General features: G+C 43.5%; 2 protein-coding genes across 28 annotated transcripts in view; both read right to left on the bottom strand.

Annotated features, from left to right (window-relative positions):
* Positions 1-1,968: 1,968 nt before the first annotated feature.
* ZNF23 (zinc finger protein 23) lies at positions 1,969-14,886 on the bottom strand. 12 transcript variants are annotated; one of them, XM_088800256.1, is made up of 6 exons: positions 14,810-14,886; positions 14,297-14,412; positions 11,318-11,382; positions 8,868-8,994; positions 8,102-8,215; positions 1,969-4,280 (listed from the first exon to the last, which is right to left on the bottom strand). In XM_088800256.1, the coding sequence occupies exons 3-6, from the start codon at positions 11,348-11,350 to the stop codon at positions 2,470-2,472; spliced, it is 2,085 nt and encodes a 694-aa protein (XP_088656382.1). In that variant the 5' UTR covers positions 11,351-11,382; positions 14,297-14,412; positions 14,810-14,886; the 3' UTR covers positions 1,969-2,469. The 12 variants fall into 12 exon arrangements, with proteins under 12 accessions (XP_088656382.1, XP_074170725.2, XP_074170724.2 ...); XM_074314624.2 differs by having other exon boundaries at positions 8,868-9,044; positions 14,810-14,885; XM_074314623.2 differs by having other exon boundaries at positions 8,868-9,044; positions 14,577-14,827.
* Positions 14,887-19,822: 4,936 nt separating this feature from the next.
* LOC109461305 (uncharacterized) overlaps positions 19,823-26,065 on the bottom strand; it is an 86,658-nt gene continuing 80,415 nt past the window's right edge. For 10 of the 16 annotated variants that reach the window (XM_088800249.1, XM_074314612.2, XM_088800248.1 and 7 more), the window contains 2 exons: positions 21,880-26,038; positions 19,823-20,228 (listed from right to left, as the gene is read on the bottom strand). In XM_088800249.1, coding sequence (XP_088656375.1) covers positions 23,823-26,038 — 2,216 coding nt within the window. In that variant the 3' untranslated portion in view covers positions 19,823-20,228; positions 21,880-23,822. The remainder of the gene's footprint in view (positions 20,229-21,879; positions 26,039-26,065) is intronic. The other 6 variants (XM_088800254.1, XM_088800253.1, XM_088800251.1 and 3 more) reach the window with 2 other exon arrangements.

Here is a 26,065-nt window from a genome sequence, read left to right on the forward strand (position 1 = left end):
TCACTTATCTTGGGTTCCCCAGCAAGTCCTGGCCTGTGGAGGGGGCCTGCCTTCCACAAACGTTCGATTGAATTGAATGGACTGTATATACGGGGAAAGGTTTTCTCAGTTCCTTGTCAGGAGAGGATCGCTGACCAAGTGGGATTGTGGACTGGGGAAAACGAGGACTTCAGGGGCAAGAGAGTCCAGAGCCTCTTCTCAGAACCCCAAGCCCCACCGCAAGAAGGAGAGGGCCACCAGCCCAGGCGGAGCTGTGCTGCACCTCGTCCTCCCCCGCCCTCCACCTACCCATGGAGCCTTGGGTTCGTCTTACCAGGCTCTCCCTTCTCCTGCTGGGTACCCTGCGGCAGCCATGTTTTCCTATGAACCTCAACTTCCCCTCTTGACGTGAACAGGGCCAGACCAGATGTTCTCTGAGGGCCCTTCCAATGTGACAGGCTGGGGTGGGAGGGTGCTCTGTGCTGTAGGGACAGAACACGGTGACGCAAATTTAGGAAGAAAGACTTTATTTAATCCTGGCTCTTCCAGGCCCATGGCTCCAGTTCAGAAAAGTACTTTTGTGAGGGGATAGGGGTCTCCAGTACTGTGACTCATTTTTGTCCTTTTAAGGCCTCTACGGGACCCAGGAAGCTCTAGGTGATGGGGCCACGGGACCTCATGAAGCTTTGCAGGTGTCTGCCTTCTTCTGGTGTCCCTGGGATCTGAACAGAAGGACCTGCCCTGGACAATAACAAACCTATAGAGAGGGAGAAAACCCTTAGGAACCATCCAGATGGGAATGGCCTTGAGACCTAGGACCAACATCCCCCTCCACCCCCAGCTGACCAGAAGCCTGAGACCCAGAGAGGCCAAGGTCACAGACCATTGGTGGCAGACCTGGGAAATCAGGTTCTGTCCTCAGTGACTGTTGACCCTCCTACAGTCCCTGCCTAGGTCTTGCCAAAGCAGAAACTGCCGGACCCTGCTGGGCACCAGAACTGCAGGACTTCCTGTCCCCACATCCCCTGACTTCCATATCCAGAGGCTGTTCATGAAACCGGAGGGTGGGAGTGGTCTTCTGACTTCTCCTCTGACTTGGGTAAGTGACCACATCAGCCACTGATTTGCTGTGTGACCAGGGAGAGTGCCATCCATTTCTGGGCCTGTTTCTCTGTAAGTAAATGAACTTGGACCCTACGGCCTGGGGCACTTTTGGGTTTCAGTGTGTGGTCTGGAACTTCCCAGGGAAGCAGGGCCAGAGGGTCAGGGGGAAGAAGGGCCCTGCTCTCTCCTCTGTCCTAGGGCTCCGGGGTCTGCCTCCACACATCCTTAGCTCCCAGGAGCCTAGGGACAGGGGAGGGACTTATACAATGGTGTCTCCCGGACACTCTGCTTAAGTCCCATACTATGTCAAGGGTTCCTTTGAATGACTCAAGACAGCACTCCCAGCCAACACTGGTCACTTGAGTATAGAGAACACAGGAACAGATATGTCTGGGGCACGTATGAGGTGGCCTATGTCTGTGTGTCTGTGTACATGGGTCTGTGTGTGTGTGTGGGAGGGTCTATGTGTACATGTTATGTCTGTGGGAGAGAGTTTTGGGGACTTCCTGTGTGTGATTGTGTGCATGCTTTAATTTTCACTCCGTGCAGTACTACCGAGACTGAACACCTCTATTAGTCATTTTTATATCTTTTTAAAAGCTACCTGCTAGTGTCATTTGCTGGGTTTTATTATAGTTTTTATCTTTATATTAATAGTAAGACATCTTTGCATACTAGATGTTACACTTTTATATCACAAATTTTACAAAGATATTTCCATGTTTTGTGCTTTATCTTTTAGCCTTATTTGGGATTATTTAAAACATAAATATTTAATTTTGAAAAGTCAATGTATCAATATTTTCTCTTATGGTTGGTTTCTAGCTTTCATCTGATACTTAGGAAGGTTTTCTCTATTCAATGAAAATAAAAAAATTACTCGTATTTTTCCTTTTTAAAGGAAATCTTTATTGTTTTTCCTCTTTACAAAAGTGATGCATGCTGGTTGTCAGAAATGAAAGGGAAATAAATTTAGGTAGAGGGAGTATCTTTGTAAGTTTTCTATTCAAGAACAAGGTTTCTTCTGTCTCTCCATTTATGTAAGTTTCATTTTGAAGCCATCAAGTGGACACTTATAATTTCTCCATACAGGGCCTGCATAATAATTAAGTTTATTCCTAGAAAATCTACTTCTCTTGATGGTGTTGGGAATGGGATATTTTCTTTCATTATATTTTCTAACTGGTTGTTGGTATAAAGCAAACTAGTTTTTGAATGTTACTTTTTAATTGGTCATCATTCCTGATTTATAGTTGAATAAAATGAAAATGATTTGTTTCCATGTGAAGACTCTGCCATATTCATTTCTTTCAGGGTTTTCCACCAGGGTGAATCTGACATCTGATTCAGTTCAGCATTAGCCTTGAGTTTTCTACATCTTTCTTGTTAGGATTTTCCTTCACTATGGACACTCTGATGCTGACTGAGTTGGAAGCTAAACCTGAAGGCTTTCCCACACACAGTACACACATAGGGTTTCTTCCAAGTATGGACAGTCTGGTGTATAATACAGTCAGAACTATAGCTGAAGCCTTTGCCACACTCCACACATCTGAAGGGTTTCTCCCCGGTGTGGCTTCTCTGATGCCGAATTAAGTGGGCATTAACATGGAAGGCTTTTCCACACTCCTTACACTGAAAGGGTTTCTCTCCAGTATGGATTCTCTGATGTACAATATAGTCAGAACTACAGCTAAATGCTTTCTCACATTCCATACATTTGAAAGGTTTCTCCCCGGTGTGTATTCTCTGATGTCTAGTTAGTTTGGCATTGATACTGAAGGCTTTCCCACATTCTTTACATTGATAAGGTTTTTCTCCTGTGTGGATTCGATGATGATCAAGTAGGTTTCTTTTAGAAGTAAAGCATTTCCCACACTCATTACATTCAAAAGGTTTCTCCCCAGTGTGAATCCTCTGATGCTGCATTAGTTTTGCATTGACGTTGAAGGCCTTTCCACACTCGTTACACTCATAGGGTTTCTCCCCAGTGTGGATTCTCAGATGCTGCCGAAGCTGGGAATTACACCTGAAGGCTTTCCCACATTCGTTACACTCATAGGGCTTCTCACCTGTGTGGATTCTCTGGTGCTGGATTAACTTCCCTTTGACACTAAAGGCTTTTCCACATTCAGTACATTCATAGGGTTTCTCACCTGTGTGGATTCTCTGATGCTGAACAAGTTTTGCATTATTACTGAAGGCCTTTCCACACTCCTTACACTGATAGGGCTTCTCTCCAGTGTGGATGCTCTGATGTTGCCTAAGCTGGGAGCTGCACCTGAAGCCTTTCCCACATTCATTACATTCATAAGGTTTCTCTCCAGTGTGGATTCTCTGGTGTTGAATTAATTTTGCATTAACATTGAAAGCTTTCCCACAGTCATTACACTCATAAGGTTTCTCCCCAGTGTGGACTCTCTGATGTGTGATATATGCAGAACTGCAGCTGAAGCCATTTCCACATTCTTTGCACTGATACGGCTTCTCTCCTGTATGGATTCTCTGATGCCTGCTTAGACTCCCATTAACACTGAAGGCTTTCCCACACACCTTACACTGATAGGGCTTCTCCCCACTGTGTATTGTCTGATGTGTGATGTAATGGGAACTGTAACTGAAGCTTTTCCCACACTCCACACATTTGAAGGGTTTCTCCCCACTATGAAGTCTTTGATGCCAAATTAATTTTGCATTAGCGCTAAAGGCTTTGCCACACTCTTTACATTGATAAGCCTTCACCATAGTGTAGCTATCTTGATGCTGATTAAGTTGAGCGTTATACCTAAAGGTTTCCACTAATTCTGCACATTCAAAAGATCTTTCCCTAGAATTACTTATTTTGTGTTGAATAAGTTTTGTGTCAAAGCTAAAGGCTTTCTCCAATCCTGTACACTCAGGGGGCTGTTCTCCGGTGGAGATGATGGTATGACACTGATTCAAGTTTGGACTCTGACTAAAGAAACACTCCTCCTCCATGAGGCTTGTGTCGTCTTTCACTGTTCTGTCAATGACACTGCTGTTTTCTTTCTTCACACGTCCTACTGAGTGGACTTCTTGCTGTTGTTTTTCTAGAATACAGGCTTCTGAAAAGTCTGTTTCCTGGGGAAAGTCCCCCTGAAGTACAAATGATGTATTATGTTTTTCTTCGTATGTTAACTTTGTCATATTATTGTCAGTCTGGATGTCAATATCTACTATAAAAACCAAAAAACAGAATGTCATCTAAGAGCCATGTTAGAAAAAAAGAACTGTACTAAAAAAAATAAAGGATCATAGTAATCAAGGGGCTCTTTAAAATCACCAGATTAGGTAAAAAAAAATCTAAGGTTCATCCATAATAATATGTAGCTGGTAAGAAAATGAAATAAATCCATATATGCTGAACAGGAAAAGATGTCCAAAATACAATGTTAAGTGAAAAAACAAGTTGAGAAATGGTATGCAGAGATTCCATTTGTGTAAAGAAAAATTTAAAAAAGGGCTGACATATACATATATATTTGTATATGCCTAGAAAACTTCTGGAAGAATACACAAACTGGCATAGGAAGTTTGGTAAATTTCCCCCCCCCCCCACTATATGTATCTTCTGTACTGTTTTGAGTATGTGCCAGTGTTATAAATTTTAAAGTAATGATTTTAAAAGACTGCCAGTCTCTAAACCAGTAACCAATAACATAAAGGTTAAAAGAGACAGCTGTGGAACAAAATCCTAGATCTTATCCACCAAATAAGCATTCTTTCCAAATAAACATTCTTTCCATCACACCATACTTTACTACACTCTTCAGTTTCTTCTGTTATCCTTATGTCACTGAATCCCTTGTTAATAAAAATGGAAATTGCTTAAGAAGGAAAAGACACAGGATCCAACATGTGGCAACAGGGGGGATGGCAAGTGTTAGTATCACCAGGAAGCAAAAAGAATTTTATTTCTTTCTTTAGAATTTAAACTCTAGGTTTTCCAACTTCTTTTTTCTCCACTTCAGAGAGGGTCTGTTTAGGCCCATTTGACCCATTTGATCCCATCTCTTCCCACCCCCTCCAGAACACTGCTGTATTCTCCTTGCCTTTCCTTTTACCTATTCCCTAAATCCTAAAACTGGTCATTCCCTAAAATTCTTTCTATAAACTCATTAGTCTTTCTATAATCTCTATAGTCCCCACAGAGCTACTGATCTCTGCATTTGTTCCTAAATTTCTCAAAATTGGGCAAAAAATGTTGCCTCTATTTTTTCATCTCTCATCTCTCCCCAATCACATGTAGTATATATCATTATAATTGCCCTCAAGGACTCAAATGACCTGGATCTCCCTAGCAAGCATTACCAAATACTACTGATCTTTTCCCAATTATAAAAATAATATCCATTTGTAGTATCAGAAACTTACAAAGAAGAAAATTCAAATGACCTGAAATACAACCACCCAACAATAACTACTACTGATCTGATTTAACTCTTCCCCAATCATTTTCCTTCAAATAATTATCAAAATATATTTTTTCTTCACATTATTGAATTTTTTTCTTCACATTAATAATGATAGTTTTCCAATGTCTTTAGATATTCTATAAAAATATTTTTAATTGATAAATAGTACTCCATTCTGCAGAGGTACCTTAATTTTCCCCCCAGTTTTATTGACAAATAACTGACATACATCACCTGTGTAAGTTTAAGGTGTACAGCAGGATGGTTTGATTTACATACATAATGTGAAATAACTATCACAATAGTTTCAGCTAACATCCACCTTCTCACATAGACACAATTAAAAAAAAGAGAAAAAGGAAAAAAAATTCTTCTTGTGATGAAAAGTCTCAGGATTTACTCTTTTAACAACTTTACTATATATTATACAGCAGTGTCAGGTACAGTTATCATGTTGTACTTTATATCCCTAATACTCATTTACCTTATAACTGGAAGTTTGTACCTTTTGAGAGGTACCTTAATTTAACCATTCTTTCTATACTGAAAATTCAGGTTATTTTCAGTATTTTATTATTATTTTTTAAAAAAATTATGATGAACTTTTATGCACATGCATCTTTGTTTATATCTCTGATTACTTTATTAGGATATAGCCCTATCCAGTACGAACTTTTAAAAGGCTCTTGATATGTACTGCTAAAGTACTTTCTAAGAAAACTAATAATTCCCATTCACCTCTAGAAGCCTATTCCTGTTTTGCTGTACTCTCGCCATCAATTCCTATTATTTAATTGTTTTCAATATGATAGGTGAAACATCTCATTGTGTTAATTTGTATTGCATTGGTTTCTACCAAGAGTGAACATTTTTCACGTTGATTAAAATACACATATGTACTTCTTATGTAAATCAACCACTTACATTCTTTGCCAATTTTTCTACACTATTGACCTATTTATCAAACCCTATGATGTGGCAGATGTTACTGGTTACTTAACCAATATCCATTCTCCCTTTTTTCCTTACTAGCACATCCTCCATTTTTTATGAGGTAGCAATAAAAACTATAACTAAAAACTGTATTTTCCACCCTCTCTTGCAGTGGAGATGGCCATTTGATATAGTTCCAACAAATGAGATTTAAACAGAAATCATTGGGTGGGGCTTCTGAGAAAGTTTTTTTAAAGAAAAGTCAACGCTGCTGCCATGGGCCTTGTACTCTATACCTTACCCTTCTACCTGCCTAAAACCCATTTGATTCCTCACCCCAATCAACCTACACACACTGACTAGATTAACGTTTCTGTCTTCAGCTAAGACCATGATGGGTTGTTCAAAAACTTCAGACACTTCAGGACTATCTGTTGCCTACAGAATGAAGTCTAGACTCCTTTGATTAAGGATCTCCACAATATTACTACCCGCCCCCTCCCCGTATGCCAAGCACTTTAAACTCTCCACTTCCAAAACATGTCTTTCTTGGTCAGGGATCATCTGGCTGAAAGATCACAAAGAACAAAAACCCACTGACACCATCTTTTAAAAAAGAAGGATTCATTGAAAGGATGTAAGAGAATCTTATGGACTCCAAATGCAGAAAGTAAAGCTGGGCCTCATGGGAAGTGGAAAGTCATCTGGCAGCTACTCTGCTTAAGCCAATGACAGAACCTCACTACTTCCGGTGGTCAGGGAACCAGAAGCGTTGTCATCACCTGAAAACTTAACAGCAATGCAGAATGTAGGCCCCACACCAGACTTACTGGATAACAATCTGTGTATCTGCAAGAGTCCTGGCTAATTCACTTGCACATGGTTTGAGAAGCATTGAACTGACAGCACTTCCTGCCTTCTGCTTTATTTCCTACAGCTTACTATATGAAGTTGTCTCCTCCAAAAAGAAAAAAAGAAAAAGAAAAACCCCAAATAATAAAAACTAATATATCACTGAACATACACTATTAAGCCAAGCACATGATACCTGTTATCTCATTTAATCTTCAACCCATAAGATGAGCACTGTTACCTAGTTTTATTATTATTCCATTTTCAGGGGTGAGAATATTGACTCTTAGAGGACTAAATAATTGACCTGCCCAAAGTCACACAGCTAGGAAGTAACACAGCTGGGACTGGACCTCAGAAAGTCTGCTCCAAAACCATACTTTTAACCACCAGGCTATTTTGCCTTTCTGTGTAAAAAGACTGTCAATTCTGTATCATCTGCATTAAATGGATGATGCTTAGAAAAACAGCAAGAACCACCACAAAATTACTGAATCCATTCATTCTCTTCTGAGAAAGATAGAATTCCAAAATTAGGATTGAAAAGACTTAGAATGAAGCATTTGAAAAATAATCTGTCCTTGGAATTAGAAAGAGCCAACTGTGAAAATAGACATAAAGTTCTCAATTGTCTCAACTGTGAAAATAGACATAAAGTTCTCTATCTCTACAAATAATCAAAATTTATTTTACTCTGTATAGCTGGCCAATAGACATGGCATGCTTATGTTGCTGAAGTTGACTTTCTTCCTAAAGTTAAACTTTCCACCCAAATGGGCAACATGTGCCTCCCTTACCAGTCCAGAGGCCCGGGGGCCCTGTGCCTGTTCCAGCAGCCAGTAGAGATGGACACCCCAGCTCACCTCCTCCCTCTAGTTGTGAGATCACAGCAGGTTTGAGAAGTGAAAATCCTGTTTTGGGGGAAAGGAAATACGAGAGAAGGGTGAATAATCTCCCACAGATGAGTTCCTAAGCCTCTTCTCAGATTGTCTCAGCAATGAAGAAGGAAGATAAGAGCCCCACCATAACCATGCATAAGGACTGGGGGGGAGGCGCTTGGAAGGTGTATGTGTGTTTTGGGGGGTGGGGCTTCCAAGGTACATGGCGGGTAGGCTTGAGAAGGTGAGAGAGAAGCTGGGAAGGGCCCAGACTGTGGGCCCAGGAGACCTCATGCCGAGCAAAAGGTACATTCTGCACAAAGGGATGCCATTTTTTGACCTTGGCCTGAGATATTCAGAGAACACTGACATCCTGGAAAGATCTGAGATGCAGGTAGGGTGAGGGAGGACAGAAAGTTACTTTTTTCCATATTGTGTCCAAAACACAGCCAGCCTCTATAGGTTGGATCAAGAGTGTACACTAGTCTCAACAGAGTCCTATACAGGCCCCAAAAGGGCTTGGGGTTTGCCCTTCCCAGACCCATCAGTCTAGGGGATTAGAAATCTCAGTCCCTGGGGTTCCCACTCAGTAAAGAACTAGAGACTCCACCTGCACCATGCAAGGAAAAAGGAAGCCAGGAAACCCCAATCAGCAGAGTCTGGGTCGCAGGGGGAGAGGCCTTACCCAGGGAGGTCACATTCCCATAATTCTCCAGCATCACCTCCCTGTACAGGGCCCTTTGTGCAGGGGACAGGCCATCCCACTCCGTCGGGGTGAAGTACACAGCCACGTCCTCGAAGGTCACCGACTTCTGAAACAACAGGTTCCTGCTGCCCTAGGGCCAATTCCATGGCTCGGGCCCTAAGTGAGGGGCAGAGGGCAGTATAAGGGCTTGGGGAGGGAGCTTGTGAAGACCACGAAATTAATAACAAGGGGAAAGAATTGAGGAAAACATCTGGAAAGGCAGGGAATATCTGACTTCTCTCATGGCAGAGAAACCTCATGCCATTTTTTCACACTTAACAAAAGACAACATAAGTTGAGATGAAAGAAAAAAAAATTCCCATAACCAATTTCTCCTAAAGCAACTCTATGCTTTCAGTGAAGCCACTCCCTCACTGGCAGACACAGCTCAGCACACAGCTCAGGACCAACCGACCAGCATTCCCACCGTACCCCTCGAGGTCTTGGCTTCTCCACCCTGCTCCCCGTGCCTAACCTCAGCTCTGTGCTCCTCTCCCGACCTTGACCACAGTCTCAAACCAAAGAACAGCTATGGCTTCCATCTCATCCAGCCCCATTGCAGCCTGATTCCTGTCACCGACTCCCTGGTAAGGGGCAGTGCAGCCTCTGCTCCAGCACCACCGGCAAAGGAAGCTCAGTGCTGCCCAGATCGGCTTTGGGACTGGAGGTCAGGGGGTAGGAGTAGCAGCTTATTCTGCTTCCAGATGGGTCTCACTGAAAGCCCAACATTTTCTGTTATTCTTTTCTATTCAAGCCTCATTCTTTCCAGCTTCACCCAAGAATTCACTGTTTCTCCAAGAAGGTTTGGACAAGAAGGGAGCTCAGCTTTCCTGTAAGCCAGCTACTCGGCCCCCCTTTCGGACGCTTCCCTTTGCATCACTATGCTATGTGGTCAGCACAGGCTGTGCCACTCAGGGCTGACGCTGCATGCTGCTCTCAGGCCCAACTCCTCCCTCGTGGACAGATGCAGCCTCTGGCTGCTTTCCCGGCCCGCCTCAGCCTTCTCTAACAACCTCGGGGATGCACCAGCAGGGATCTGCCCTTAACTCCTCTCTGCCACGATCTGTCTTGCCTGACTCTACTGACCGCCACCCAGGAACAATTCTAGTCCATCCTCTAGGTGTTTGTGTAAATCACTTGCCGTGTGACCGTGGACAGGTCAAGTAAACTTCTCTACACAAAATTAAATGCCTTCCCTGCCCGCTGCCACCACTGAATTCAAACCTCAGCTGCTGTCACCCATCGCCATCTGTGCAGGAAACCTCAGCTTGAACCCTGGGGATTCCTTCTTAACTCCCCCCTCCCTTACTCTTACCTCCTTACGACTCTAGGTCCTAAAGATTTTTATGTTAAACATTACTTGAATTGGATGCCCCTCTTTAACAACTACTTTCCTTGACGACACCCACATCACCTGGGCCAGCGGAATTCTTTCTGAAGTGGTCTCCTTGCTTTTGAATCACCCCTGAAAATTATTCCCTATACAGCTGTCACAAACATGACCATGTTAATTTCACTGGTTCCACATGTGTCTTAAGGCTAGACAAGAATCACACAATGTGATTCTGTGTGACCTTGGGCAAGTCACTCTATTCCCCTTTCCCTTCGTGTTTTTTGCTGTGGAATGAGCACAACACAGCACCTATCTCAGAGGGCGGCTGTCAGGACTGAGCAATCCATGCAAGGTGCTTAGGCTGGTGCCTGCACGTAGGAAGCCTCAAGCGACTTTCCTGGAGTTACTGTAACTGTGATTATTCCCAACTTATAGTCCATGGAGGATGAACTTCAGGGGGTCCGTGAAGTCCCTGAAACTGTATGGAAAATTTGGTTTGCAAGTTTTTCTGGGAGAGAGGGTCCAGAGCTCTTATCAGAGACTTCAAGTTTGAGCCACTGCACTGCAAGCCCCGAAAGCCTCTCGAGGACACGAGACATCCTGTCCCACAGGACTTCCAGTCTTCTTCCCTGGCTTGATGCCATTCCCCTCATCTTCCCCTCCCCTCCTCCCGAATTAAAGGCACAGCCATTCTTTATGTTGACCTGGTTCCTCTTCACCTACACCCAGGTCCCTGGGAATCCCCGTTGTCTGCTACCCTCCTCCATCCCACATGGGCAGTTTCCATGTCTCCTACTCCCCAGAGCCCTCTGCTGGGGAAGCTCCTGCACCACGGGAGCAGAGAACCTCAGTGTGCCGGAGACTACACTCCTGCCTTCGGACTCGCTCTCCTGCTGCTTCCATGCCTTCACATCACAGTTCTTCCCACAAGTTCCAGGCTGAAGGCAGAAGCATGGAGGCCCTCTCCAGCTTTCACTGCAAGGCTCATCAGCTTCCTTTCTCAGTTTCTTTGATTTGAAACTGCTCAGAGGAAGACCTTGAAGGACCCACAGCTCACCTGGGGCCAGGCTGTCAGGAGCATGGCTGCCATCGCCTGGTGTCCCTCCCAGAAAAGGGCAGGAGCTGGGGAAAAGGGGAAAAAAAAGAGAGAGACAAGTGTGAGGCAAGCCACCCCTCCCAGGAACAATGCTGCCCCTCACAGAAGATCTAAGAGGCATGTAGCCTGTGACAGATAGGAGTGCAAGCAGGAGCTGCCACAGAAGGGGGTGATCTGCTCACTGGCTCAGTGCCCAGGACGCCTCCCAGTCATGACATTGATGTTCACTGCCAGAAACCCTAGGATTTTACCATTCTGACACGTGATATACACACAAGAGTATCCATAAAATGTATGCAGAGCCTAAATAATAGTAAAACAAAGACTCAGTGATTCAGCTCGAGAGACAGAACATTACCAAGATCTCTGATTTCTCTTCCTCTAAGCAAGCACCCTCCTCCATTACAGTGGAAGAGAAGACAGGCTGGAGGGGCTGCCGCCCCAGCACAGAGGCCTCAGTCAGTCCCAGAGCGGCAGCAGCATCTGGAGACGGGGACGGCTGCTCCCACACATCCTGCCTGTTCTCTCACACAGCTGGGTGTCCTCAAGAGTTCTAATGTCTCTCTATAGATCTTGCGGGGTCAGCTTTCCCCATGAACCAGACTTACCCTGAGGAAGCTGGGCTGGAAGTGAGGTACCAGGCTGCTTCCTCATACTTCCCAGCCTTCTGAGAGCAAAGAAGCCAAGGCCTCAGCTACCTGAGAAAGGACCACTCCGGCCTCTAGGGCCCCATTACCCAGTCCCCCTTGTTCATTCTATTCAAAAACACATGGACTGGATATTTTCTGATTTTCATTGCTCCTAAAGCCAGTCTTGAAAATTTATACTTCCCTAAAATTTCACCGACACCTTCCAGGATTTCAACAGAGTTGTGGCAAACACTCTGTTCCCTCCACATCTGGAGCTACACTGCTCATCCCACTTGTCCTTTGGAATATATGTGCTATCTAGACCTTTTCCTCTTGGTTAGTGTTATGGACTGATGTGTTCCTCCCAAATTCATATGCTAAAGCTCCCCCAATGTGACTATATTTGGAGATAAGACCGGTGAGGAGATAACAAGGTTAAATGAAGTCGTAAGGGTGGGGGCCTAATCCATAGGGCCAATGCACTTCTAAGAAAAGAAGAGGCTCCAGAGCTCTCCATCTCTGCCATAAGTCAGCCATCTGCAACCCAAGGAGGGAGCCTTCACCAAAAACCAAATTGGCCAGCACCTTGAATTTGGACTTGATCTTGCTCTCCATTCTCCAGGACTGTGAGAAATAAGTTTCTGTTGTTGAAGCCACAGCCTGGTATTTTTGTTATGGCATCCCAAATAGACTATTATAATAAAGCAAGGCTGAGCAGTGGTTTATCTATTTTAATGTTTTATTTTCAAGGAACTGGCTTTTTCATTTATTTAGAACACTGCTCTTTTTCCTATTTGTTTTTAATTCACTAAGTTCTGAAAGCTTAGTTTGTCTCTTCAGCTCTGGAAGACATCTTACGCACCACTCCAATTCTCTTGTCTCACTCGTAGTCCAGCTCCAGAAGCTTTGATCAGCTCTGTGCAGGGGCAACCTACCAATGCCTCTGCAAAGATCTACACCACAGACACCTGACACCTGGCTCCTGCCCTGGGGCTTCCTTAATGTCCTGTATAGGACACCTGCAGACACCTGTGGACACCTGCTGGACCCCGAAGTGCAGGAGAGTTAATGCCTGTGGTGCCACCCTTGACCAAAAAGGGACAGAAGTCAATGAATAAATGTTTTCCCCTTTAGTCCTTCAGATGAGATTTCAGAGCTCCTCCAACGTCCTTCAAGGCAGAGTACCAGTCAGATGCAGAAGGGCCAGACTAACAAGCATCCTTGTATTGGGGAATATAAGCAAAAAGGGGATAGAAGAAAATCTATGAGGATCTGGTCATTTCTGCAAAAAGAAATAGGATAAACCAGAAACTAAGGAGAATGGTTGCCTCAGGTGAGGGTGGGAAGTGGGTGAAAGGAATCCGGGAATGAAAACAGGATGGAAGGAAACTGGGTAGAAGGGATGAGAGGGGAGTGACACCTCTCTGAGTGTGCCTTTTGTTCTGATTTTAATAACCACAGTAATGTTTCACATATCCAAATGTGTGTGCGTGTGTATAAATAAAATCAACCAACCAGGATGGGATGGGGGTGATGACCCAAAAAGGAATACATACAAACAACAGCAAATGAGCCTAACGGTTCTACAATTGAATAACACAACCACACTGAAGTGGTGGGAAAGACAGAACTAAGTAACTTTGGAAAACAGTATTTTAACTAAGTACTATAAGGCTATAAAGACCTGTACCCAAATTCTGTCCTTTAGTTAGAAGAAAAAAAATGGAATAAACATTGTTAAGAGAGCCACTTCGAGTCAGGAGGCTATTAAAGAAGGGCCTCTGCACATCTTGTGCCTCAGTTCTGAGCTGCTATTAGGTTGCTAAACCTGTTGCTAAACACAGCTCAAGATCAAGCCATAAACATCCTGGAACCCAAACATCCTAGAACTGCTGCTATATGGACATATACCGACTACTTCCTTCCTCAGTGGTTTTCACCTCCCTCGTTTGCATTTCAGAACTGACAAATTCATGTTAACCATGCCAGCAATCCCTCAATTGCACGAAATAAGTACATGTTGTGGTGTTTGCCTTTATAAACCCTGCCTTTCTTTGCTCTCTCCAGAGCTCAGTTTGGGTTACCTGAATATGCAGCTCTTGGATCTGAATCCTTTAAGGCCCCAAATAAACTTTTGTTTTACAGCCTCAGATCTTTACATTAGTAAAATTGCTTTTCATGACGGTATGAATTAGCAATTCTGGAATTATTGTATGTGTATTCTAGGACTGAACAAATCAGTCATTCCATTGGAGAAATAATTCCCAGGTCATTGTCATCCCATAGCCCGAGAGAAGTAGGGTCCGATTACCTTTTGGAACTGACACCGCTCCAGTAGACAATGCCCTCCAAAAGCTGGGCTTCTGCTATCGGGTGAACGGGAAGGGCTCTGCCTTTTCTGCTCTCCCACTGGGCCGACTCACCACCCTGTGTCAGAAGCCGAGGAGCACACAATGCATTCCTGGTTAAAAGCCCCTGCACGACCTCAACATGTGAAAAGACTAATGATGCCACCTCAGGCCGCTTCACCTGTGCAAACATTCCCTTTGGCTGCTCCGACACATCTTCCCAAAAGGCCAGTAGCATCTTACCCGAACAAAGTGTTTGGGGCTTCGTGGCTGTGACATTAACACAGGCTTCGCTTTGCACGGGACAGAACGTACTGGGCCACCAAGTCCACAGCGGGAGTCGAGGGGGAGCCGCCGCCCCGCTCCCTCCACCAAGTGCGGGAGACCGAGCTACGGCCCGGGTGGAGGAGCATCTCTAGCGGACCCAGAGCCTCGGGGCCAGAGCACCGCCCCGCCTCCCACAGCCCCGCACTCACCTCAGAGCGCGGGGCCCCGCGGCGCAGCCGGAAGTGCGTCACTAGGCCGCGGCCGAGCCTGTACAAGTAGCGTCGCTCCCTCTCGGTGCTGCTCTGGCCCCGCCCCCTGCGCCCCAAACCTCAATGCCTGCGAGCTTGGCGCCCTTTGCCTCTCTCTTCATCCTGGTGACGTTTGTTATTCGGGATCGGCTGGGGAAAGCAAGGATCAGAGGCGAGCGCTGGATTCAACCCAGGGTTGGTGCTGGGGATCTGTATTTTAGTAAAGCTGCAGGTGCAACCAGGTTTGGGAGTCTCCGGACTGGATTGCACGCTATCCAACCGAAGGCCACATTATTTTATAACATTACCTAGTGATCACTTTGTTCTCCTGTCATGAAACTCATAGATAATACTTAGAAGGTCATAAATAAGATAAACAGCCTACATTTAAAAAACTAATGCTATGCCTTAACTGTAATGAAGAAATAAAAGGAAAATAATTTGTAATTAAGAACATTTCTGTACGGAAATGTTTGGTCATGACTGCTCTAAGAGACCTAATGAAGTGGTCATATATTTGCTTTTTCACATAGAATGTGCCTGAACGCCACAGCCACGATGCTGTGTCTTATATTGGTGTTTCAAAAATCACAAGGTGGAATCCAAAATGGTGAACCCTTTATGGTGAAAGTTTAGATGAAACAGTACAATCTTCTGTTGATCATACAGTAGTTATATTCCTGGAGACTCAGCATGTTAAAACTGCAAAAATATATTGTGTTTTTCTGAAAACACGTTCTAGATTCAGGTAATTTATAAAGTGTATTTGAATGTCCAGGAAGACATGAAAGTCTGAAAACTTTTTCAATAGGTGAACCATCCTGTGCATTGCACGATTTGTGGCACTGCTGGCTCCCATCCACCATCACCAAACACTATAACAAAAATACTCCCATAAAATGCCAAAATGAGCCCTTGCGGGAAGGTGAACAGCACTAAAACCCCTGGATTGGACCACCCTTAGGGTCCCTCTCAACCCTAACAGTGTTGGCCTCTCTTCCAGCTCTGCCTCTTCCCATGCTGCTGCACTGGAAGGTGGTTGGAGGGACCCCACTCACCTCTCCAGCCTCTTAGCATTCCCATTCCCACCCCACTCAACTTCAGCCCCACTTGCTGAATATGCTATTCTCTAAACCTAAAATGCCCTTCCCTTCCCATTCCCATTGTGTCTTGACTGTTACTTGGTCTCAGTTCAAATCCTATTTCCCTTGGAAATCAAGCCTTCCCTGACCACCCAGAATAAGGCAGGCCTCCCACTTACGTGCCACCACAGCATCTGTACTTCTTAGTACTTGGCACATTTGTGCTTATTTAATGGTGACAGTTTAAATATATCTTCTCTGGTCACCCCATGGAGCAAGAACTGTATCTATCTTGTTCAACATCATTATTCTCAGCTAAAGCACAAGACCTGACACAAAGGAAGCACAGTAAACATTTGTTATTGATATAGTCCAAAGGCTCAAGCCCCAACTCCAGGGTAGAACCCTTCTTTATTTCTGTGCCACTGGAGGTAGGATATGTCCTATGGCTGGGATCACTGACCATTGCCAGGCGCCCTTCTCTGCTTTGCCCTTACCCTGATCATCACTGTTTCCCAAAATGAACACTTTATATGGCCTCTCTCATTCAGACAGGAAAATGGTCCCATGATTGGGCAGAGTGATAGCTGGGGATTGCATTGCTCTTGGCAATAAGTGCTGTTTCCACTTCTCCCTAGGCTCAGAAAGCAGACCTTTCGCTAGAAATGAATGAAGACTTAGTCTAAAGAAATAGGAAGTTAGGAGATGTGTCACAGAAATGCTGGCCCCAAATGTTGGGTCATAAACCAGTTGCCTAATTTTACAGGTAAGAAAATAAGGCCTCCTAAATAACCACAAAGCTCCTACTCCTATGAGTGCTAGGACAGGCACACACCAAGTTTCAAAAGCTCTAAGGAAGGCATGCAGCCCAGACAACTCATCTGTCAACCTCTGTTCTTCCCTTCTTATGGAGTATCAGAATCTCTAGCAAGCCAGTCCAGAAAAAAGTAACACGCTTCTCGGCCTTTAGAGCAAAGTGTGGCTATGTGACCAACTTCTGGCAAATAGGCTATAGGAAAAAGTGATGCCATGTCCTTAAAGAGAAGGGACACGCCCTACTTGACCCAGTACCCACATCAACTATGTGGAATGCTGACAAGGGGGTGAGCATCTTGGACCACATGATGTGGCCCCTGGGGATGACAGAGCAGCTAGTAGTAGTCACGGAGCTACTATTAACCCTAGACTGCTTACATTCAGATGATACATGAGTGAGAAATAAGCTTGCATTATAATTAAACCATATTGATTTGGGCTCTTCAAATCAATACCCAAAACCATATCCTAATACCCCTAGGAATGAGATGATAGAAAAATCACACAACATACTTAAAAATTTAGGCTAGTTCTCATACTTCAGTGTTTTGGAAGTTCATCTCTATGCTGGGTCTACAACATTTCCTCTCACTCAGCTCTAAGGCTTCTTCTCCTGCACATTCTGTACCCACAATTCCAGGGCCTCCCTTAAACCCTCCCTCCGTGTCCTCCAGGGAAAACTGACAGATCTCACGTTAAAAAATCTTTTCTGGTGTTTCCAGTTTTAAGATGGTAAGAGTAAAAATTGTCCTGCTTCTCCTCTTGAAAATTGTGGGAAAACAGTAAGTCTGGTTGGGGTTCATGCCAGAATTTAAAGACTGTTTCAATATTATAAAATCTTCCTTATTGATATTGTGAATTAAATTATCAGATCACTCAACCTACTTATGTGGAGATATATACTTGGGCAGGGAGATCTTATTCACAAAAGCAACAAAGGAACCAAAAATATTTAGGAATAAGATGAATAATAAATGTTTAAGACATTTAGATGAAGAAAAATCAACAACAAAAACTTCTATAAATGGAAAGGCACAGATAATTGTTCAATAGGAAGAGTATTCATCTTGATTTAAACTGTAAGTCCAATTTCAAAAATTTTATTTTTAAATTAAAAAAAAATTATTGGGGAATATTGGGGAACAGTGTGTTTTTCCAGGGCCCATCAGCTCCAAGTCAAGTCGTTGTTTTCATTCTAGTTGTGGAGGGCACAGCTCACTGGCCCATATGGGAATCGAACTAGCGACCTTGGAGTTATGGGCACTGCACTGTAACCCAGAGCCAACCAGCCGCCCCGAATTTCAAACAATTTTTTAAAAGGAGAATAAAGTGAGAGGAATTGGTCTACTGGTGAAAACAATTCTAAAGTTTAGCTAGGAAAAAAATGTTATATAAGTTACTACTAATACATAAGAATGCAAAATGATTAAAAGTTAAAGAATGGAAAGATATACAAGTATTAAGTGAAAGGAAAAATGGCATAGCTATATATATTATAGCAATGATTTTAAGACAAAAAATATTAGGCAGGATCCCATTTCAGGCAATGTAGTTAGTGATTGATATAAACTTGTATCTAGAAATTTAGGATATAATTTACATCCTTCTATATACTTAGCTCACAGGAAAATATACCCAGTTAACAAAAATGAACAAAAAACTAAAACCAGAGGTTAGCTGAGGTGATGCTTTGTCCAACATGAGTGGGGATGCTGGAAATTTGAAGACCTGATGTGTGAGGAGGAATATTAAAGAAGCCTGTATGAAGCAAGTAGAAACTGGGGCTTCTCACACACACATCCACCCAAATGCTTGGACCCATGAAAGGATAAATTAGAAAATCTTCCCACTGGCAAAGGAAGATAACAAAAAATGGCCCTTGCATAGCTTTTAGAGTAGTAGTGGGACATCTCCCTAATTTACAATTATAGTCTATATCACCGAATAGTTTAAAATTAATACTACCTACTTAGACCAGTAACTCATAATCTAGGAAATTAAAAAGTGATCCTGGTAAACTTCTGAAAGTCACTACAGAATTTGGAGACTGTTCTTTCAATCTGTTTTCCCTCACTGTTGCCTATTCCCCATCTACCTCACTTTCAGTGAAGTCAGGCACAGCCTCCTGATCGTGACTAGACCCCGATATTCTCCGCTACCCCTAAGGAATTAATCAGTCTCCTCAAACAACCCCCCTCTTGCTACTAAGACAGTTGTCACAGACCTTACCACCAATCTCTATAGGGCAATACTGATAATGGCTAGAATATGGGTTCTGAAACCAGACTGCATGTGTTTCAATCCCTGCTTTGCTACTCACTGTCTGTGGGTGACCTAATTCATCCATTTCCTCAATTGTGACAATGAGCTCATTACAGTATCTACTTCATAAGTTGTATTAAGTGTGTGCAGTGATTAGTTAGGAAAGTGTCTGGCAGATGCCAAGCACTAACACTGCTGCTGTGATGATCACTTACTAAAGGGCAGTTATAACTGATGCAACAACATGTGAAACTAAGTCCCTGCACCTGGTTTACTCTATTTTTTTTTTGACTCAGATTTTCTGGCCTCAAAATGATCCCCCTAGAAATGCCTAACAACAGTAGACAACAAATTACGGTATATTCATGTAATGGAATACCACACAGCAATGAGAATGAACCCATGTCGATGATTCCCTTTATGTAAAAATTCGTGGTGGTAGCAGAAGTCAGAATAGAGGTTACCATGAAAGAGAAGTAATGACTGGAATAGGGTACAGGGAGACCTCCAGGGTGCTCTTACGTTCTATTTCCTGATCTTCATGATTATAAGGCTATGATCTTTGCAAAATTCAAGCTGTACAACTATGACTTGTGTGTTTTTGTCTATTATACATCAATTTTTTAAAAGTTTACTTAAAAAGTGATCCCCCACCCTATTATTCATTGGTCAGTCAAAGTACATAATACAACTGCTGGTTCAGCCAACTGCTGGCAAGTAAGGGAGAGGTGGTGAAGCCACCCAGATGCTAGACTTCTGGAAGCAGTCCAAGGTTCGGCTTGTCGCTCATGAGCCAATTATTGACAGAAAAGGGTGGTGGAAAGAAAAGCAGGTTTATTCAAAAAGCCAGCATTCAGGGAAGGCAGTGGACTTCTGTCTGAAAACCTACCTTCCCCGTTGTAAAGACGGTCAGGTTTTATAGGCACAAGGAGAAAAACAAAGGAAAAGGTGAGTTGATGAGGCAAATTCCTGGGTGATGGGGTCTGAGGAAGAAAAAAAGAGCTTTCCAGCATCTGGTTTCTTTCAGAGATAAGGTTATCTCAGTCCCTGCTAAACGAAGCAGATGTTCCAGGGCTATAACTTCTTTCAAGGCAATGTCCTGGGCGATAAACAGATTTATGAGGTATGCCTCCAGTCTTGAGAAAAACAGAAGCATTAAGGCCAGTTGTTCTGCAAATTGGCAAGGTACGCACTCAGCCTTGAGTAAACAGTCATTAAACCTGGTAGGAGGGGGAGGGAGAATAAAGGAAAAGAGAAAAACATTTTTTTAAAAGTTGTAAGCTAAATTACAGTGTTAAATAGAATTAAACTAAATTGTTAACCCCTGAAAGTAGAAACTACAGTGTCACCGTTACACAGGTAAAGTCTGAAATTAGGTAGGGTAACTGCCATATTTGTTGGCAGCAGAAAAGCACATGGGAGAACAGGGTGCATGTTAAATTCATTATACAAAGAAAAGGGCCAGCTCTTTGTTTTCCTACTGAGACATCTCAGCACTCTCTTTATGACTGAGAACTAGAACGTTTCCTTGGCCCACTAATCAGATCAAAGGGCAGGGTGGGCACGTTGTTCTAGACAAACTGGTAAACACTGCGCTGGAAAAGCTACAATAGCCTGGTATTTACCAGTTTAATGCCTAGAATAGCATCCATTCCAAATAAAAACTGAGATTTAGTGATGGCTTTTGGTTTCACAGTTCAGACTTTTGTTAAGAATGGATTTGCTCATACAGTTCTGTAGGAACATTAAAATGTTTGTCACAGAGCTTAAGTTGTTAGAATTTCTATCCACTGGTGTAGTCCTGAAGTAGCCTGGACTCTCAAGTGTTCCAATGGGTTTCCCATTCTTGCTACAATCACAGGGGCTGCTGGGACTATAGATGAAGACATTCCTGTTAGGTCAGCTGCGGGCATGGTCACAGCAGCCAGGAACCAAAAATACCTCTGCCAAGTCAGACCCCTCCTCACATGATAAAAACTGGGGCCCCTGGCGTTTCCCAGAAAAGGCAGCAGACCCTGGTGCGATTAACAGCTCCGGATGCAGCCGCTCACGCCCGATCTGCGCTGGGGGTGCCTGCTCATCTGCCACTTCACTCAGCCAACCCCCCACCCCAAAAATCGCATATATGCCTCCCTCCCTCTACCCTGGGCGCGACTTCACTGGCCCCCGTCTGCAGACCGGTGAACCTCGTCCGGGGGCGCAGAATAAAGCACTCACTTTGCTCAACCCGTTTGACTCTCTCAGTCTCATTATCTCGCCGCAAGCCTTACAATTCCCACACTTCAAACACAAAAAACATTTCTCCTTCATAAGGTTTATCATCCCTGAAGACTATTCAAATAATTGTCACACTGATAAAGCTCTGTTCCAAGGAAAGAAAAGCTAACTCCAACTTGCTTGAGCAAAAAAGAAAAACAAAAAGTGGAATTTATTGGTTACTGAGATTCAAAAACTCAGATGTATTTCTAGCTTCAAATATGGTTTAATGTAGTTGTTCAAACAGAATCATCAAGGTTGATTGTTCTCCAACTTTGATTTCTCTCCTGCTATGTTGACTTTACTCTCAGCGTCCACAAGAATTCAGGAGTTCCTCTGAGCTTTAAAACTAAGGAACAAAAAAAAAGAGTATTTCTGCCTGTTAACTCTGGCTACATCCTGGTACTCTAACTGGACCATCTTGGGTCATCTACTGACATCTGAACCATCTTGGGTCATCTACTGACATCTGACAGCTATGGCTTGGGGTAAGGAATCTGCAGTGGAGTCAGGCCTGTGTCACATATTCCACTCCTGAGAAGATGGAATCCAAAGGGAAATTTAGTGTAATGACAATTAAGTTCATGACTTCATCCTAGAAGAAGTGCTACATACCTCATTGCTGAATATCACTATGGTCACCTTTGAAGTACTCGCCTTGGGAAGCTATGGACTGACGTCAGTGCCTAGTCTACCCTTCAAAGCGATTTTGGAGCTCTTCTTCTGGAATGGCCATCACAGCTGTCATCGTATTACCCTTGATGTGCTGCATGTCATCAAAATGTCTTCCTTTCAGTATTTCCTTTCTCTTCGGGTAAAGAAAGAAGTCACTGGGGGCCAGATCAGGTCAGTAGGGAGGGTGTTCCAATACAGCCATTTGTTTACTGGCTAAAAACTCCCTCATAGACAGTACCATGTAAGCTGGTGCATTGTCGTGATGCAAGAGCCATGAATTGTTGGTGAAAAGTTCAGGTCGTTTTGTCTAACTTTTTCATGCAGCCTTTTCAGTACTTCCAATTTGATTTGGACTGATGGAACTTTTTTGGTCGTGGCGAACTGGCTGACTTCGATTGTGCACTTTGATGCTTCATTTCAGGGTGGTATTGGTACACCCATGTTTCATCACCAGTGATAACATGGCCCAAAAAATCATCTTGCCTCTCCAAAAGGTCGTGGCAAACTTTGACTCTCCTTTGCTTTTGTTCATTGGTGAGCTCCTTCAGGACCATTTTTGCATGCACTTTTCTCATGTCAAGATTTTTAGTTAAGATTTTCCTAACTGTTTCTCTATTGATGTTTACCTGGTCTGCTATGCTTCTCACAGTCAGCCAACAATATTGATATACAACTCAATTTTTGCAATGTTTTCGTCAGTTCTGCTCGTTGCTGGCCCCCTTGACCTCTCTTCATCAGTGACGTGTTCTCTCCCCTCAGAAAAACGTTTAATCCATTTGTACACTGCCATTTTCTTCATGGCATTATCCCCACAAACTTAGACTAAGATGTCCCACTCTTGCCAAGTTTAACAAGAAATTTAATGTTTGTTCGTTGCTCTAATTCAAGCTCAGACATTCTCGTGACAGCACACAAAAACATGCAACAATGAACGCCACTCAGCAAGACATCACCATACATCGACACAAATACAGCTGTGAGACACTGATATACCAAGGTTGTGAAACCTTACCGAGCTGTTTGTACAGTGCTGCCAATGTAAGCGCATGGTGCCAAGTTCGCAAATGTAATTGTCAGACCTCGTATTACCAGGAAAAGGGGGTGAAAAATTCTGAGAGGCCAAAACAACAAATGTCCAGCAGTTTTCTCCAGGGCAGACATGCTCATGATCACCTAGCTTGGAAGAAGTCCAAAAGGTTTTTTCATAGTTGACACACTCACAGGATTTCTCTCCAGTATGGATTCTTTGGTGATGAAGATTTCTTTTGCTAGTGAAGAATTTTCCACACTCATCACATACACAGAAAGACTCCTGAATATGGATCCTTACATGCTTTTTTAATTGTTCCTGAGCACTAACAGGTTTCCCACAATCTACACAAAGTGTTTCTTCTTGTTGTGGACTCTCTAATGCTGAGTTAGTTTTGTATGAAAATTGAAGGCTTGTCCATATATATTACAAGAATAAGGCTTTTCCCCAGTGTGAATACACTGGTGTTGGCTAAGATGGCAAGTCCTACTGAAGCTTTTGCTATATTCATTACATTCGTAGTGTTTTTCTCCATTGTGGATCCTCTGATGCTGATGTAATGTTGACTTAACAGCAACAGCTTTTCCACACTTATTACACTTGTTTCTCCCGAAGATGGATTCTCTGATGTATCCAACTCATAACTACTGATGAAGCCGTTTACACACTCATTGCAGTGATAAGGTCTGTCCCCACTATGGATTCTCTGATGCCTCATCAGATATGCATTATAATTGAAGGCTCTCCCACATACCTCACACTAATAGGGTTTCTCTCCACTGTGATCCTCTGATGCTGATGTAATGCTGACTTAACAGCAAAAAGTTTTTCCACACTCACTACATTTGTAAGATTACTCCCTAGTGTGGAGTCTCTGATGCTGATGTAATTTTGACTTAACAGCAAAATCTTTTCCACACTCACTACACTTGTAAGGTCTCTCCCCAGTGTGGGTTCTCTGATGTTTAACCAAATCAGAACTACTGGTGAAGCCATTTCCACACTCCTCGCAGTGATAGGGTCTGTCCCCACTGTGGATCATCTGATGCCTGATCAGATTTGCATAATCACTGAAGGCTCTTCCACACACCTCACACTGACAGGGTTTCTCTCCATTGTGGATCCTCTGATGCTGATGTAATGTTGACTTAACAGCAAAAGCTTTTCCACACTCATTACACTTGTAAGGTTTCTCCCCTGTGTGGATTCTCTGATGTTTAACCAAATCAGAACTACTGGTGAAGCCATTCCCACACTCCTTACAGTGATAGGGTCTGTCCCCATTGTGGATTCTCTGATGTCTCATCAGATGTGCATTATCACTGAAGGCTCTCCCACACACCTCACACTGATAGGGTTTCTCTCCATTGTGGATCCTCTGATGCTGATGTAATTTTGACTTAACAGCAAAAGCTTTTCCACACTCATTACACTTGTAAGGTCTCTCCCCAGTGTGGGTTCTCTGATGTTTAACCAAATCAGAACTACTGGTGAAGCCATTTCCACACTCCTTGCAGTGATAGGGTCTGTCCCCACTGTGGATCCTCTGATGCCTGATCAGATTTGCATGATCACTGAAGGCTCTTCCACACTCCACACACTGATAGGGTTTCTCTCCATTGTGGATCCTCTGATGCTGACGTAATGTTGACTTAACAGCAAAAGCTTTTCCACACTCATTACATTTGTAAGGTTTCTCCCCTGTGTGGATTCTCTGATGTTTAACCAAATCAGAACTACTGGTGAAGCCATTCCCACACTCCTCGCAGTGATATGGTCTGTCCCCACTGTGGATCCTCTGATGCCTGATTAGATTTGCATGATCACTGAAGGCTCTCCCACACACCTCACACTGATGGGGTTTCTCTCCATTGTGGATCCTCTGATGCCTGATCAGATATGCATTATCACTGAAGGCTCTCCCACATTCCTCACACTGATGGGGTTTCTCTCCATTGTGGATCCTCTGATGCCTGATCAGATATGCATTATCCCTGAAGGCTCTCCCACACACCTCACACTGATGGGGTTTCTCTCCCTTGTGGATCCTCTGATGCCTGATCAGATTAGCATTATCACTGAAGGCTCTCCCACACACCTCACACTGATAGGGTTTCTCTCCATTGTGGACCCTCTGATGCTGACGTAATGTTGATTTAATAGCAAAAGCTTTTCCACACTCATTACACTTGTAAGGTCTCTCCCCAGTGTGGATTCTCTGATGTTTAACCAAATCAGAATTGCTGGTGAAGCCATTTCCACACTCCTCGCAGTGATAGGGTCTGTCCCCACTGTGGATCCTCTGATGCCTGATTAGATGTGCATTATCACTGAAGGCTCTCCCACACTCCTCGCACTGATGGGGTTTCTCTCCATTGTGGATCCTCTGATGTCGAATTAATGAGAAATTGGCAGTAAAGGATTTCCCACACTCCGCACATGAATAGGATTTCTCTCCACTGTGGATCCTCTGATGCTGACGTAATGTTGACTTAACAGCAAAAGCTTTTCCACACTCATTACACTTGTAAGGCTTCTCCGCTGTGTGTATTCTCTGATGCATAACAAACTCAGAACTACTGGTGAAATCATTTCCACAGTCCTTGCAGTGATAGGATCTGTCCCCACTGTGGATTCTCTGATGCCTGATCAGGTTTGTATTATCACTGAAGGCTCTTCCACACTCCACACACTGATAAGGTTTCTCTCCATTGTGGATCCTCTGATGCCAAATTAATGAGGAATTACCAGTAAAAGCTTTTCCACACTCATTACACTCAAAGGGTTTGTCCCCAGTGTGAATTCTCTCATGTATAACATAGCAAGAAAAATAGCTGAAGCATTTCCCACACTCTTCACATCTGAAGGGTTTCCTATCACAGAGGATTCCTGGAACATTTCCTCTAACATTTTTCACTGTGGAAATTTCCTGGTGCTTCTTCAGTTTATATGTTTCTAGGAAGCTGGTTCTCTGAAGAACACTCTTCTGCAGACCATGTGACATCACATCTCTGTTTTCAGAAACTCCCTGTGTTGATATGGACCCATTGTCAGTGTTGGCCTCAGTATCTGATATAACAAACAGAAAACAGAAGT

The sequence above is a fragment of the Rhinolophus sinicus genome, chromosome 8 (assembly GCF_057876585.1).
Source record: "Rhinolophus sinicus isolate RSI-liver-muscle chromosome 8, RSI-T2T, whole genome shotgun sequence".
NCBI lineage: Eukaryota > Metazoa > Chordata > Mammalia > Chiroptera > Rhinolophidae > Rhinolophus > Rhinolophus sinicus.